Source organism: Peromyscus leucopus, chromosome 7 (assembly GCF_004664715.2).
Source record: "Peromyscus leucopus breed LL Stock chromosome 7, UCI_PerLeu_2.1, whole genome shotgun sequence".
Taxonomy (NCBI): domain Eukaryota; kingdom Metazoa; phylum Chordata; class Mammalia; order Rodentia; family Cricetidae; genus Peromyscus; species Peromyscus leucopus.
Window position 1 is genome coordinate 17,830,634 of NC_051069.1, and position 14,789 is coordinate 17,845,422.

General features: G+C 45.2%; 1 protein-coding gene across 1 annotated transcript in view; it reads left to right on the forward strand.

Moving 5' to 3' along the window:
- Nrg4 (neuregulin 4) overlaps positions 1-14,789 on the forward strand; it is a 75,754-nt gene that overhangs the window by 57,774 nt on the left and 3,191 nt on the right. Inside the window, exons 6-7 of the mRNA XM_028865132.2 lie at positions 3,177-3,265; positions 6,198-6,348. Coding sequence (XP_028720965.1) covers positions 3,177-3,193 — 17 coding nt within the window. The 3' untranslated portion in view covers positions 3,194-3,265; positions 6,198-6,348. The remainder of the gene's footprint in view (positions 1-3,176; positions 3,266-6,197; positions 6,349-14,789) is intronic.

Consider the following 14,789-nt stretch of genomic DNA (forward strand, 5'->3'; position numbering starts at 1 on the left):
GGAGTCATAGTATTTGGTAAAGTGCTTAATGGTAACCTGGCCAGTCAAAGTCCTCAGAAAAAACTGCAAAGCTTTATCATTGTGCTGTTAGCTGGGAAGGTTTACACAAACAGAATCCAAAAGGGGTGTGTAGAGAAGCAGTGCTCTGCTGTGAGCTTCGACCTCATGGGCACCCCTCTAGCACTCCATCCACACCAGTGCTCACTCCATCCACACCAGCGCTCCATCCACACCAGCGCTCCCTCCATCCACACCAGCGCTCCCTCCATCCACACCAGCGCTCACTCCATCCACACCAGCGCTCCCTCCATCCACACCAGCGCTCCCTCCATCCACACCAGCGCTCACTCCATCCACACCAGCGCTCCATCCATCCACACCAGCGCTCACTCCATCCACACCAGCGCTCCCTCCATCCACACCAGCGCTCCATCCACACCAGCACTCCATCCATCCACACCAGCGCTCCATCCATCCACACCAGCACTCCATCCATCCACAACAGCGCTCACTCCATCCACACCAGCGCTCCATCCATCCACACCAGCGCTCACTCCATCCACACCAGCGCTCCCTCCATCCACACCAGCGCTCCATCCATCCACACCAGCACTTGCTCCATCCACACCAGCGCTCCATCCATCCACACCAGCGCTCACTCCATCCACACCAGCGCTCCATCCATCCACACCAGCGCTCACTCCATCCACACCAGTGCTCCATCCATCCACACCAGCGCTCCATCCATCCACACCAGCGCTCACTCCATCCACACCAGCGCTCCTCTGGATATGGTTCCCAGAGTAGTTGATAGAGTAGTAAAACTCGGTTACTGCTTGCCTTTTACAAACCAAGCACAGATAAAACATGTTTATCCCTTTCCGATTTGCAAAGACACGTTAGTAAGAAGAGGAGGAGGCTGGAGAGATGGCTGTGTGCGTAAGAGCGCATACTGCTCTTACAGGTCTGCCACCAGCACCTCTGCTGAGCAGCTCGCAACCACCCGTAACTCCAGCTCCAGGAGGGTCCTATACTTCTGACCTCATGTAGACAGAACCCCTCCCGTGCCACATACACACAATTTAAAAAATAATAACAAGGCTAGGAAGTGATCTTGCGGGCTTTCCACACGTAAAATACACCCTACACTGGCGAGAGTTTTAAATTCAAATTGCTTTTTTCTTGACATATTAGTTAGGGTTTTGTTTACTCTCTTTGAGATTAAGTTGCACCCCACAGCTCAGGGTGCCCTGGAACTCAACTAAGTAGCTCGAGCCTGCCTCAAACTTAAATAATCCTAAAGCTGCCACCTCCCAAGTCCTGGTATTACAGGTATGAGCCGCCATGCCTGGATAAAATGAGGGTTTTAAAAAAAAGATTCATTTATTTTTATTTTATGTGCACTGATGTTTTTTGCCTGCATGTATGTCTGTGTGAGAGCATTAGATCCTCTGGAACTGGAGTTACAGACAATTGTGAGCTGCCATGTGGGTGCTGGGAATTGAACCTGGGTCCTCTGGCAGAGCAGCCAGTGCTCTTAACCACTGAGCCATCTCTCCAGCCCAAAATGAGTGTTTTTTTTTTTTAATGGAGGAAAAAAGACACTAAGACCATAACAATCAAAAGCCAAGATAGGATGGGTATCAGGCTTAGTTTACACAATTAGTTTATCTGACCAGGCACTTCTCCAAGGCCGAGCGATGTTGGTATCTAAGGCCATAACATAGCAAAGGAGATGAGGTCTGCGTGGTGAGATAAAGCCGGACTCTGAGATGAGCCCATTACAGACACTAGGACATGCTCAACAGCCTTAGCTCAGACCTGTGTTGTGAAAATTATAAAGGTCAGAGGACATATTCAACCCTAGTGATGAAAGACACCATCCCTAAAGCCTTGATTCATCAGGGACTGGAACAGGTGTATTCTGGGATCCAGACCTCTCGGCAACCCTCTATGGTGATATTTTATTTGTACTGAAATGTAATTTTAATTTTATGTTAATAAAGTTGCCCTGGGGTCAGAGCTATTAGAGCCATAGCAAGAGCGTGGTGGTTAGAAGAGCTAGGTAGATTTCTGTGTGTTCAGGGATACAGCCAGTATTGGAGACATACGCCTTTAAGACCTGGAGGGCAGTACTTACAGGCAGTGATGAGGCAGTCATGTGGTTGGGTTTACAACCAATGAGAAGGCAGAACAGAAAGACTATTTAAACACAGACAAACAGGAAGTAGCTCTCTCTCGGGGAAGTTAGGAGCACTGCAGGAGGTAAGATTTTATCTCTGAGCTCTGACCTCTCGGCTTTCTCTTTTACATTGGCTCTGTGTTTCTTATTTTAATAAGACGATTGGTTACATCTACAACCCTCCTTACTAGTTTAGTTAGAAAACCCACAGCTTCGAGTCCCTATATCATGTTGTTCATGTCCCTGATGCCCATGACTTAGTCACTGTGCCTGTGTGGGCCTGCCACTGTGTCTGTTTCAGATGTGACAACTTCTGAGAGCCTGAAGTAAGTGGCCCTTTCTATCCAGAGGAAAATGGAGGCTCAGAGGTCAAGCTTTTGCATCTAGACAATAGTAGAGCAAGAATTTAAAGCCCGGATGTGTCTGGCTTCCAAACCTGGGCTTTTCTTTCTTTCATGTGTAAGAGTGGGGTGTGCAGAGGTCACAGGGCACTATTATGGAGTCACTTCTGCTCCTTGCATGGCTGGGCCCTGATGCTGGCCTCCAAGCCCGTGTTCCCTATTGCACGTGGCCTTCCACAGGTCCCTGGGGATTGCTGGCCAGAGCAGCTTTGTCCCCAGGATTCTCCCATCCTCGTGTTTGCTGTTTCTACCATGGTTGGTGTCCGCTGCTGTCCTTGCTATCGGCGACTCGCTCTGGCCCTCTTGCCCTAACCCGCCCTTTGTAATTGTGAATAATATTCCATCATTAAGCTTGTTAGAACTTTAGGCAGCAGAGAGAGTGCAGGAAGGCAGAGGCGAGCACTTGAGAGTAGCGTGGGGATGTGACTGTGCACAGGTGCCTCAGGGCAGCTGCTGCGGGTGTGGATGTCCAAGGTAAGTTCACCTCAAGCCGTCCGCCACAAGCAGAAGCTGCGGGTTTATACATGCAGGTGAGAGGGTGTGTGTGTGTATGCAGAAAACCGAGTGCACACGTACAACCTTACTTTCCGCAGGTCACAGAGATCACTGAAGACACACCCAGTGAAGGGCATTATTTCCGTCACCTCACACAAGCAGGAAGTGAACCGTATGGCGAGAGAAGGTAATGTCTTAATTCTCCTCTCCTTAGACAGAAGGCTTGCTAACAGTCCTATCCAAGGCAGTCTGTTTAGGGGAGGGGAAGTAACACACCCTGCAAGGTGTGGTGGCCCAACACAATCCCTCTAGCAAAGACAGGACAATCAAAACGGGCCAAAATCCTGAGCAATGTCTGAAGAAAGAAAAGGATGAAAATTTGTTTAGTGAAAGAAGTACTGAGTTATAAAACACCTCACCAGCTGGGGGGGGGGTGGCGGCGGTGGTGGCGGAGATGGTGCCCACCTTTAATCCCAGCACTGGGGGGGGGGGGAGGCAGGCGGATCTCTGAGTTTGAGGCCAGCCTGGTCTACAAAGTGAGTTCCAGGACAGTCAGGACTGTTACACAGAGAAACTCTGTCTCAAAAAAACAAAAATCAAAATAAAACACCTCACTTCACTGTTGGCTACTGAATGAAAAAAAGAAAAAGAAAAAGAAAAAGAAAAGAGGAAGGATAGGACTGCTTGTAGGTATGGTGGAGGAGGAAGTTTATTGTAGATGAAAGGGAGAGCGAACATGACCCCAGGAGTCAGGCCATGTGAGGAGAAGGGCAAGGGGAGAGCCAGACCAAGAGGCCAGGAAGGGAAAGGGTAGACCCACAGACAAAAAGGCTGGGTAACCAAAATGGCTGGATTATATAGGAAAGGGCAGTTGCTGGGAAGGGCAGCCCAGCCCCTGGAGAAGTTTAGGGTAGGGGGCAGGGTATACCAGCTCTACCTTGTAACAGGTAGGGACTGGGGGATGCTGGGAGAACCTGGCAGCCAGGACTGCTTAGATAGGATAGACAGGCACCTTGGTTAGCTATTTGTCTCAGGTTTGAGACCTATCAGCTACCTGGATACCCAAGCTAGAATCTGAGAGGAGGGAATCTCAGTTGAGAAAACGCCTCCAGAAGATCAGGCTGTATGCAAATACAGGCGGAAGAGCTATACCAGAAGAAATTTAGGATTGCCGTCAATACAGGTCTTACTGTCTTAGGGTTACCAGATGTATGCACTGTGAAAAAACACTATGACCAAAAGCAACTTGGGGAGGAAAAGTTTATTTGGCTTCCATATCCTGGATCACAGTCCACTGAGGGAAGCCAGAGCTGGAACTCAACCCTGGAGGCAGGAGCTGACACAGAGGCCATGAGGGAGTGCTGTTCACTGGCTTGCTCCTGTGGCTTGTTCACCGTACTTTCTTATGGAACCTGTGACTTCCTGCCCACACCCAGGATCACCAGCTCAGGGACGTCCCCACCCACAGTGGGTTGGGCCCTCTCCCATCAACCACTAATTAAGAAAATTCCTTGCAGGCCTGCGGACAGCCAGATCTTAGGGAGGCATTTGCTCAATTGAGGTTCTCTCCGTCTCAAATGACTCTAGCTTGTGTCAAGTTGACATAAACGATCCAGAACTTTTTACCAAGTTCCAGACCTGTTTTCGTCACCTGACCTGTAATTTTTGGTGCATATTTTGCAGAAAGCAAATTTCATCTCTTTGGAGGAGGCAACATTAATTGGTCAGGCCAGAACATTTTTTTTTTCCTGTTGAGGTTACACTAAAGCTGTGAGACCAAAATGAGCCATCTTAGAAATAAGACCAAAATGCTTTCACCCAAAAACTAAGGCCTAAGATTTCTCCTTCTAGGAATAGGCCATTAGTTACTGAAACCAGTCAGTTCAGATCCCAGAAACCAGGAAGTGTAAAAGTACAGAGTCACAAATAGTCACGAGGTAATGCCTGCCGCACTATGTAATGTCCTCTCCCTGGTTTCCAGGGTAACTGACCACAGAAATGCTCCCACCTGAGAGCAGCCAATGAGAAATGGTGGCGGGCAACCACTCCCTTAGAAGTAATTTCTAGAAGTCCCTAGAAGCGAGCCAATCAGAATTGTGCCCGTACTAGCACCCCTAAATGATGTAACCTTGTGATTTTTTCCCTTTAAAAACTGAGCTTGCAGACAGGTGGACACTTCCTCCAGCCTCCACTGTGTTGGATGTATTGGACGAAGTCCCTGCCTAGGCTTGTATATGCAGAATTAAACCTTGCTTTTGCATTCTGGCATGCTCATCTTTGGTGGTCTCTCTGGGGGTTACGATCTGGGCACAACAAAGCACAGTGGACAAGAGGCCACAGCAACTTCCAAGACCTTCTTGCAGAGGTCCGGAGCTGGTGACTGTTAAAGCACAGCTGAGATACAGCTGACCCCTGACCTCTGACCCCTAACCCCTGCCTGCAGGCTTTTCCAAACAGCATCATCCAGCATAGGCCCTATGAGTGCAGTGTCTCGTAAACTCTCCACTCACGCGTCATTAATTAACAAACCAGGAGTGTCAGGGTTTGAGGTAAGTAGACAAAGTGGCCCTCACATGTTCAACTAAAACTGCTTTAGAAGACTTCCGATTAAGAAGCAGCCCCCAACTTAGAGTTTTACTCCGAGGTGGTCTCACAGGCAGCTTTGCCGCCTTAGTGAAGCTGGTACTCATCCAGTAGAAACTGGACTTTTCATCTTTCCACAAACTCAAAGTATGTGGTAAGAGATTGGGTTCTGGCCGTCGGCAGCAAACTATCCCATGATTCCGTGCAGCCCATGATCTGGACAGCCACGGGCTCCATCGGCTGTGTGGCTGAACCCCGACATTTTGTTGGGTGACGTGTGTATTAAATGCATTTTGACTCATGAATATTCTCAGCCTATAGAAGGTTTGGCAGGCTGTGACTCCATAGTAAGTGGAGGCTTGCTCAAGAAATCTGAGTAGTTTCCACCCGCCGCCCCCTCTCAGCTCCTTTAGTAAATGCTTTGCCCCAGCGAGGCACACTGATGCTTTTGAGTTAGCTCAAGCCCAAAGGTTAGAGTTCCTTTGTGTGGTTTTCTGCATTTTTGACAAATGCTTGTTGTGTATCCACCATTCCAGGTCACCGAGTCTCCGTCCAGCAGCCCTCTCCGTCCCAAGTTCAGCCCTCCCGTTCCCAAGTTCAGCCCTCCCTTCCCCCATTGTTGATCTGACAACTGCTGATGGATGGCTTCCCTTGGCGCTTTCCCGACTCAGACACAGCGACCCTACAGTAAGTAGCTCAGACTGGCAGGCAGAGCCACCGAAGACTCTGTCCCTGCTGCAGCTCACCGCTGCATTTTCCTTTTGAGCAGTTGGGATTTTCTTTTCTTTTTAGATGTTTTTTAAAATTTGGGAATTTGAGGCTTTTTTTATTTCATATATATATATATATATATATATATATATATATATATATATAGTGTGTGTGTGTATGTGTGTGTGTATGGATGGATATGTAAGTATGTATATATATATATACATATATGTATATGTGTATAGATATGTATCTATACACACATACATATACACATACTTCTAAACACAACCTGCTGAGGTCATTTTGTGTTGCTCATATATGCTTAGGGCTGACTTCTTAGCCTATCAGAGGGCGCTTATCCCTGGAGAACACTGATTCTCTCTCTCAGCCACCAATAACTGCCTGTATCTCTTCTAGAAGTGAAGTTTTTTAAGACTTCCCCCATCCACACTATCACGTCAACTGGTAGTGTCATCTGTAAGGTCTTGTCTAGGCAGCCATATTGTCAAGGTTTCTCAGGCACAGCTTCCCTGTCACATTATAAAGACACTGTCTCACGGCAGATGTCCCATTCTGGACCTCTGCTTCTTTCCTCCCATTCTTCCTCCATGTTCCCTGAGCCTTAGGTGAATGAGTTGGGTCGTTGATGTATCACTTGGGGCTGGTCACCACAGTAAGTTCTCTGCATTTTGACCACTTTGTGGATTCCTGTAATGATCTCTATCTACAGCAAACATCTTCTTTGATGATAACATTTATGGGCAAGTATAAAGATAAATATTTAGAATGCAGTTAGAAATTATACTGTGTCTGTGAGATGGTAGTAGCCGGTCCTCTTCTAGGGTCCATGGCTCGTCACCCACAGGTTGTAAGTTAGGTTTACAGAGCCAAGCATCAGTTCCCTACTGAGCGAGCCTTAAGTCCAACTAAATGGCTGTTCCCAGGATTTAAATACCACTGTTGTACCTTTCAAGATATCTTGCCATTCTGCTTGTTTGTAAGTGCTAAGCTGGACAGGACCATTGACTGCTTTTCTCCCGAGGCAGTCCTCAGAGAGGACTTTCAGGGTAGTTCAGCTCAACTGGAAAATTTTAAGATGTACTAATACTTGGGATGATAGCATACACCTTTAATCCCAGCCCTTGGGAGGCAAAGACCAGTGGATCTCGGTGAGTTCACGGCCAGCCTGGTCCATTCAAGATTTAGTGTTTTAAACCACTTGGAAGAGTCAAGTTCAACAGCATTGAAACGCATTCACTCTGTGTAGGGCCACGACCACTCCCCAGAGCATTTCAATCATCCCACACCGAATTTTTATACTTCTTTAAGTCCCCCTTTATGTAAGCCCCCCTCAAACCCAACAGAGTAACTGGAGACATATACTCCTTGTCCTTTGTAACCAGCTAATTTCATTCAATATATTTTCAAAGCTCATCTATACTTAACCAAAATCCCATTCTTTTAATAACAGTTCAGTATTACTCAGTGCAGATGTATTACACTCTGTATACTATGTATACTATGCAAAGATTATTTCCAACTGGACTTTCTGTAAACAGTGATGTTTCAATATATACCACCGACCCCTGCTTTTATTTTAAAATATTACATTCCGGGTAGAATTTCTGGATCAAATTGTAATTTGACAAGGACCATACTGTTTTCTCTGACAGATCCACCACTTTACAGTCTTACTGGCAGTCCGGGGTCCAACACTTCTTGTGCATCTGTGTTACTGCGTGTGTGGGAGGGGAGTGGGAAGGAGAGACAGGGAGAGGGAAGACCCCACTGTCATATGTGGTGATGTGTCCTTGGGGTTTAACTTGAGTTTCTCTGTGCATCAGTGAAGTTGACCACACTGCCAGTGCTTGCTAGTCATTTATGTATCTTCTTTGAAGACCTGTGTAAGTCCCAGGCCACTGTTTTTTAATTAAGTTTTTAAATTTTAATTTACACACCAACCACAGTTTTCTCTCTCTCCTCTCCTCCCATCCCCTCCTCCCATCTCATTTCTACCCATCCTCCCATTCACACCTCTGAAAGGGTAAGGCCTCCCATGGGAGTCAACAATGCATGACATATCAAGTTGAGGCAGGACTAAGTTCCTCCCCGCTGCATCAAGGCTGAGTGAGGCACCCCATCATAGGGAATAGGTTCCAAAAAGCCAGCTCATGTGCCAAGGACAGATCCTGGTCCCACTGCTAGGGGCCCCACAAACAGATCAAACTACACAACTGTCACCCACATGCAGAGTGTCTAGGTGGTCCCATGCAGGCTCCCTAGCAGTCAGTCTAGAGTCCGTGAGCTCCCACAAGCTTGGGTCATCTGTCTCTGTGGGTTTCCCCATCATGATCTTGACCCCCCCACCCTGCTTATTTAATCCCTCTCCCTCTCTTCAACTAGACCTCCTGGAGCTCGGCCCAGTGCTTGGCTGTGGATCTCTGTATCTGCTTCCATCAGTTACTGGATGAAGGGTCTGTGATGACAATTAGGGTAGTCACCAATCTGACTCCAGTTCAGGCGCCCTCTCCACTATTGCCAGGAGTCTTAGCTGGGGTCATCCTTGTGGGTTCCTGGTATTATCCCTGGCATCAGGTTTCTCCCTAACCCTGTAATGGTCCCTTCCATCAAGATCTCTTTGTTGCTCTCCCTCTCTGTCCTTCCCCCAACTCAACCATCACAATCCCTCATGCTCCCATCCCCTATCTCCTTCCCCTGCCCCCACCCCCCAGTTTACCCAGGAGAACTCATCTATTTCCCCTTCTTTCTCTCTCTCTCTCTCTTTTTTTTTTTTTTAAGATTTATTTATTATGTATATAGTGTTCTGCCTGCAGGTATGCCTGCAGCCAGAAGAGGGCACCAGATCTCATTATAGATGGTTGTGACCCACCATGTGGTTGCTGGGAATTGAACTCAGGACCTTTGGAAGAGCAGCCAGTGCTCTTAACCTCTGAGCCATCTCTCCAGCCCCTATTTCCCCTTCTCAAGGTGATCCAAGCATCCCTCTTAGAGTCCTCCTTGTTACCTAGTTTCTCTAGGACTATGGGTTGTAGCTGGTTATCCTTTTGCTTTACATCTACTATCCACTTATGACTGAGGGCATATTGTGTTTGTCTTTCTGGGTCTAGGTTATTTCACTTAGGATGATTTTTTTTCCAGTTCCATCCATTTGCCTGCAGATTTCATGATCCCATTTTTTTTTTAACCGCTGAGTAATACTCCACTGTGTAAATGTACCAAATTTTCTTTATCCATTCTTCGGTTGAGGGGCATCTAGGTTGTTTCCAGGTTCTGGCTATTACAAATAATGCTGCTACAAACATAGTAGTGCAAGTGTCTTTGTGGTATGATTGAGCATCCTTTGGGTATATGCCCAAGAGTGGTATTGCTAGATCTTGAGGTAGATTGATTCCCAATTTTCTGAGAAACCACCATACTGATTTCCACAGTGGCTATACAAGTTTGCACTCCCACCAGCAGTGGAAGAGTATTCCCCTTGCTCCAAATCCTCTCCAACATAAGCTGTCATCAGTAATTTTGATCTTAGCCATTCTGACAGGTTTGAGATGGTATCTGAGTCATTTTGATTTGTATTTCCCTGATGACAAAGGAAGTTGAGCAATCCTTGAAATGTCTTTTGGCCATTTGAGATTCTTCTATTGAGAATTTTGTTTAGCTCTGTACCCCATTTTAAAATCGAATTATTTGGTATTTTGATGTCTAGTTTGAGTTCTTTATATATTTTGGAGATCAGCCCTCTGTCAGACGTGGGGTTGGTGAAGATCTTTTCCCATTTCTGTGGACTGTCATTTTGTCTTACTGTGTCCTTTGCCTTACAGAAGCTTTTCAGTTTCAAGAGGTCCCATTTATTAATTGTCGATCTCAGTGTCTGTGCTACTGGTGTTATATTTAGGAAGTGGTCTCCTGTGCCAATGCATTAAAGGCTACTTCCACTTTCTCTTCTTCTTCTTCTTCTTCTTTTTTTTTTTTTTTTTTTTTGGTTTTTCGAGACAGGGTTATTCTGTGTATTTTTGCGCCTTTCCTGGAACTCGCTTTGGAGACCAGGCTAGCCTCGAACTCACAGAGATCCTCTTGCCTCTGCCTCTGCCTCCCGAGTGCTGGGATTAAAGGCATGCGCCACCACCGCCTGGCCCACTTTCTCTTCTATCAGGTTCAGTTTAAATGGATTTATGTTGAGGTCTTTGATCCACTTGGACTTCAGTTTTGTGAATGGTGATAGATATGGATCTATTTGCAGCCTTCTACATGTTAACATCCAGTTAAGCCAGCACCATTTGTTGAGGATGCTTTTTTCCAATTGTGTAATTTGGGTGGCTTTTTCACAAAACAGCTGTTCATAGGTGTGTGGATTTATATCAGGGTCTTTGATTCGATTCAATTGATCCACATGTCTGTTTTTATGCCAGTACCAAGCTGTTTTTATTACTATAGCTCTATAGTAGAGCTTGAAGTCAGGGATAGTGATTCCTCCAGAAGTTCCTTTATTGTAAAGGATTATATTGGCTATCTTGGGTTTTTTGTTTTTCCATATGAAGTTGAGTATTGTTTTCTCGATGTCTGTAAAGAATTGTGTTGGGATTTTGATGGAGACTGCATTAAATCTGTAGATTGCTTTTGGTAAGACTGCCATTTTTACTATTAATTCTACCTATCCAAGAGCATGAAAGATCTATTTTCTGCTTTCTTCTTCAATTTCTTTCTTCAAAGACTTAAAGTTCTTATCATACAGGTCTTTTACTTACTTGGTTAGAGTTACCCCAAGATATATTACTTGTGGCTATTGTAAAGGGTGATGTTTCTCTGATTTTTTTCTCAGCCCATTTATCATTTGTATATAGGGGGGCTACTGATTTTTTTTTTTAGTTAATCTTGTATCCTGCCACATTACTGAAGGTGTTTATTAGCTGTAGGAGTTCCCTGGTAGGATTTTGGGGGTCACTTATGTATACTATCACATCATCTTCAAATAGTGAAAGCTTGACTTCTTCCTTTCCAATTTGTATCTGCCCTTGATCTCCTTTTGTTGTCTTATTGCTCTAGCTAGAACTTCAAGTACTATATTGAATAGAAATGGAGAGAGTAGACAGCTTTGTCTTGTCTTGATTTTAGTGGAATCACTTTGTTTCTCTCTTCATTTAATTTGATGTTGGCTGTCGGTTTGCTGTGTATTTCTTTTATTATGGTAGGTGTGTTCCTTGTATCCCTGATCTCTCCAAGATCTTTTTCATGAAGGGGTGTTGGATTTTATCCACGGCTTTTTCAGCACGTAGTAAGATTGACCATGTGCATTTTTTTCTTTTGTTTGTGTATATGGTGGATGCCTTTCTTTCACTTGCTTATCTGCTCCAATCAGCCCATGTTGACTGGCAATGGTGCAGGCAAGCATCCTTCTTCCCATCCTAGAAGAGAAGCCTGTCCAACAGATAGGAAGTTCACCATGGGTGTTTTCATGGTGGTTTTTATGGTGGTGTAGTTTCCCTCAACTTATAGTTGTGATTTTTTTTTTAATTACAAAAGAATTTTTACCAAATGGCTTTCCTGTTTTTCCTTGAAAACAACAGTGCTGTGTTGGCCAGTGGTTTGTCTGTCTGCCCCACAAATCCTTCATGCTGGGTTCACCCGTTTATATTCTTCTGCTTCCAGCTTTCTTCCACATTGTTCCTTCCTGTCCCCAGTGGCCCCTGAAAGTCTCTGGTGAGGTCATTTTTTTTGGGGGGGGGGGCAGGGGAAGCTTTTCATAAATCCTTTCTTTGTGGACACTGATTCTGTCCCTTGTCACCTTCCTGTAAACCTGTGAGCATACTTAAGTCTCTAGTAAGTTTAATGTTGGACTTTGTTAGAGAATGTACCAGCTTATCTTGCTTCCTTTGCAATCATGTGTTCGAACTCTCAAATGCATGCCACAGCATATGTGTGGAGGTCAAAGGACAACTTCCATCAGTCAGTGCTCCTTTTCCAGCATGTGTCGTGGACATCAAACTCAGGTGTCAGTCTTGGTGGCAAGCACCTTTACCTGCTGAGCCATTTTGCTGGTGTTTTTCTTGATGATTCTTTGAACAGCCGACCTCATTTCTCTGTTCCTCGGAGTGCCTGTTACTTCATTTTAACAATATCACCCCCCCACCCCCACCCCACCCCACCTCCACTCTATCTCAATGTTTGCTGGTTTGTTTTTTAACAAAAGATATCACCCACTTGTGTTTACTTCTAAGCCTTTTAGAGTGTCCTTTTTGTGTGACCCTTCATTTGACGTCCCCTCCCCCTTGTATTCAACTATTAATACAGCAATCCCCCTTTACACCAGTTTCTCCAAACTGGCTGGGAAACCCTTTGCCATGTAGTTACTCACTGAGCTTAGGGAGCAGGCACAGTTGAAAGGTCACAGTGTTAGATCTTTGGAACAAGTGACTTCTCTGGACATTTGTGCCATTCTAAAGCCTCTGTATGTGTGGCTGAATGTCCTAACTTCCCAGTGTCTCCCCTCAAATGGTCAATTTTCCATCTCCACCCATCTTCTCTGGACTCTGGCATTTGTGATCCTTGCAGCTTTTACAAGCAGTGCCCACCAATTCCCAAGTGAGGCAAAACCAAACAAATCCAACCAACCAAGCACCTTGTATTAGCACCTCGGGTACTATCCAGAGGGGCTCCAGATGTACACAAATCTACAGGTAGGGTCTCTTCCACTTCATCCCGTTTATGAATGAGACCTTGGCTTTTACAGCTTTAAAAATCACTGTCACAAGGGGGAGGAGCTGAAAACATCACAGAATCTAGCTACTGTTTTGAAGATGGATTTTCTTGACTGAGTTTTCTCTTCGTTGGATGAACCTGTTTTCTAGAGCCTGACAGTTGGCTTCTAGTTGTTGCCGTCTCTGCTAAGGAACAGAGCTGGGAGATTCTTCATTATCTTTCCGCTGATGTCTCTTTGATCAGTGTGCTTCACTCCTGTCTTGAACTCTAGCATCGGGAGACTGTGAACTAGGTAGGTATGTTTACTGAGTAAACGCACGGTGACTGAATCTTGGACAGTAAGAAAAATGTTAAAATAGTGGTCTCAAATTGTTTCTCAGTCTAACCATTTGCTATTAAACCAACACCATCATGCTTTTTGTCTGTTACTGACCTGAGCAAAAACACAGGACAAACACTTATAGATGCAAGTGTTCCACACTCTTAACTCCAAAACATCCGTGACTTTACTGATGCCTTCTGCCAGGGGTTTTTTACTTTATAACAGCACAAGTTCCAGAAACCTATCTCCAGATGTGGCACAGGGCAGAAGTGAAATATCCATTACAAAACAACACATTTGGCACTTACCACTGCCCACCCGCTGAAAGGGGCCAATATTAAAATAACTCTCCGGTAACTCTACACAGCAACACTGTTGTTATTCTGCCTGTTAAACATAGGATTTTTACTATAGAGTCTACTATGCATCATTAACATTTCCAAGCCAACATTAACCCAACCCAACCAGTCTACAACTGAAAAATCAAGTCAATCACCTTTATTTTCATGGTTCTGGAGTCTTCTGCTTCCGTCAAAACTGAATTTATAGTGATGTTAATTTTTTTTTCTATTGAAAATTTCCACCAGTTGTCTAGACAGCACTCAGATGTCTTCATTTCTACTGTAACTCCTGGCATGCTCATTTTGTTAAATTAGCAGCACAAAGCACTCTCTTTTGCTGCTGGCCTTCTGGATCTTGATCCAGTCTACACAAAATTGGGAAAGCTAAGGCAGTAAGGTCTCCTACTGGACATGGCCTCGTCACACCAGCATTCGGCTTGCTGGGTCCTGTCTGCACCTCCATTTAAGGTCCCACTTCTCTTTTCCTACAACCAAGGGAATGGAAATGTATTCCTTTTCAAACAAAGTAGAGCCCTAGCTCCGTTTTCATTTGGAAGTATACAGAGAAATCAGCGCTTTCAAAGCCTTGCTGGTGGGGCATCTGAGCCTCGATTGAGGAGGCAGCTCCGTATGTGAACACACCTTCACTGTTGTGTTTACACCAGCTTTTTTATAATGTGATTGCTTTCGAAGCTTTATAAGTATCTGTAGCAGCTGCCATTTCTAGACTTTTTTTTTTTTCCAAAACAAACCAGCAATTATTTTACCTAACAATTACCTAGTGTCCTTTTCGTACAAACCACTGACGATTACAAAAATGTCATTTATCACCTACCTTGTAAGTATATCCTACAACAAAGACCTGGTGCAAATCCACATTAACTTCTGCCCTATGGAACAGTCTAGAAACAGGCAGCATAGGTCCATGAGGGTACAACAACAGAAGTGTAGACACCCAGGATTCCTGTGGTCCTGTCCACAATGGAGTGCTGACTTCTCTGCAGTGTCCAAGGTGACTCACGACCTGCCCATATTCC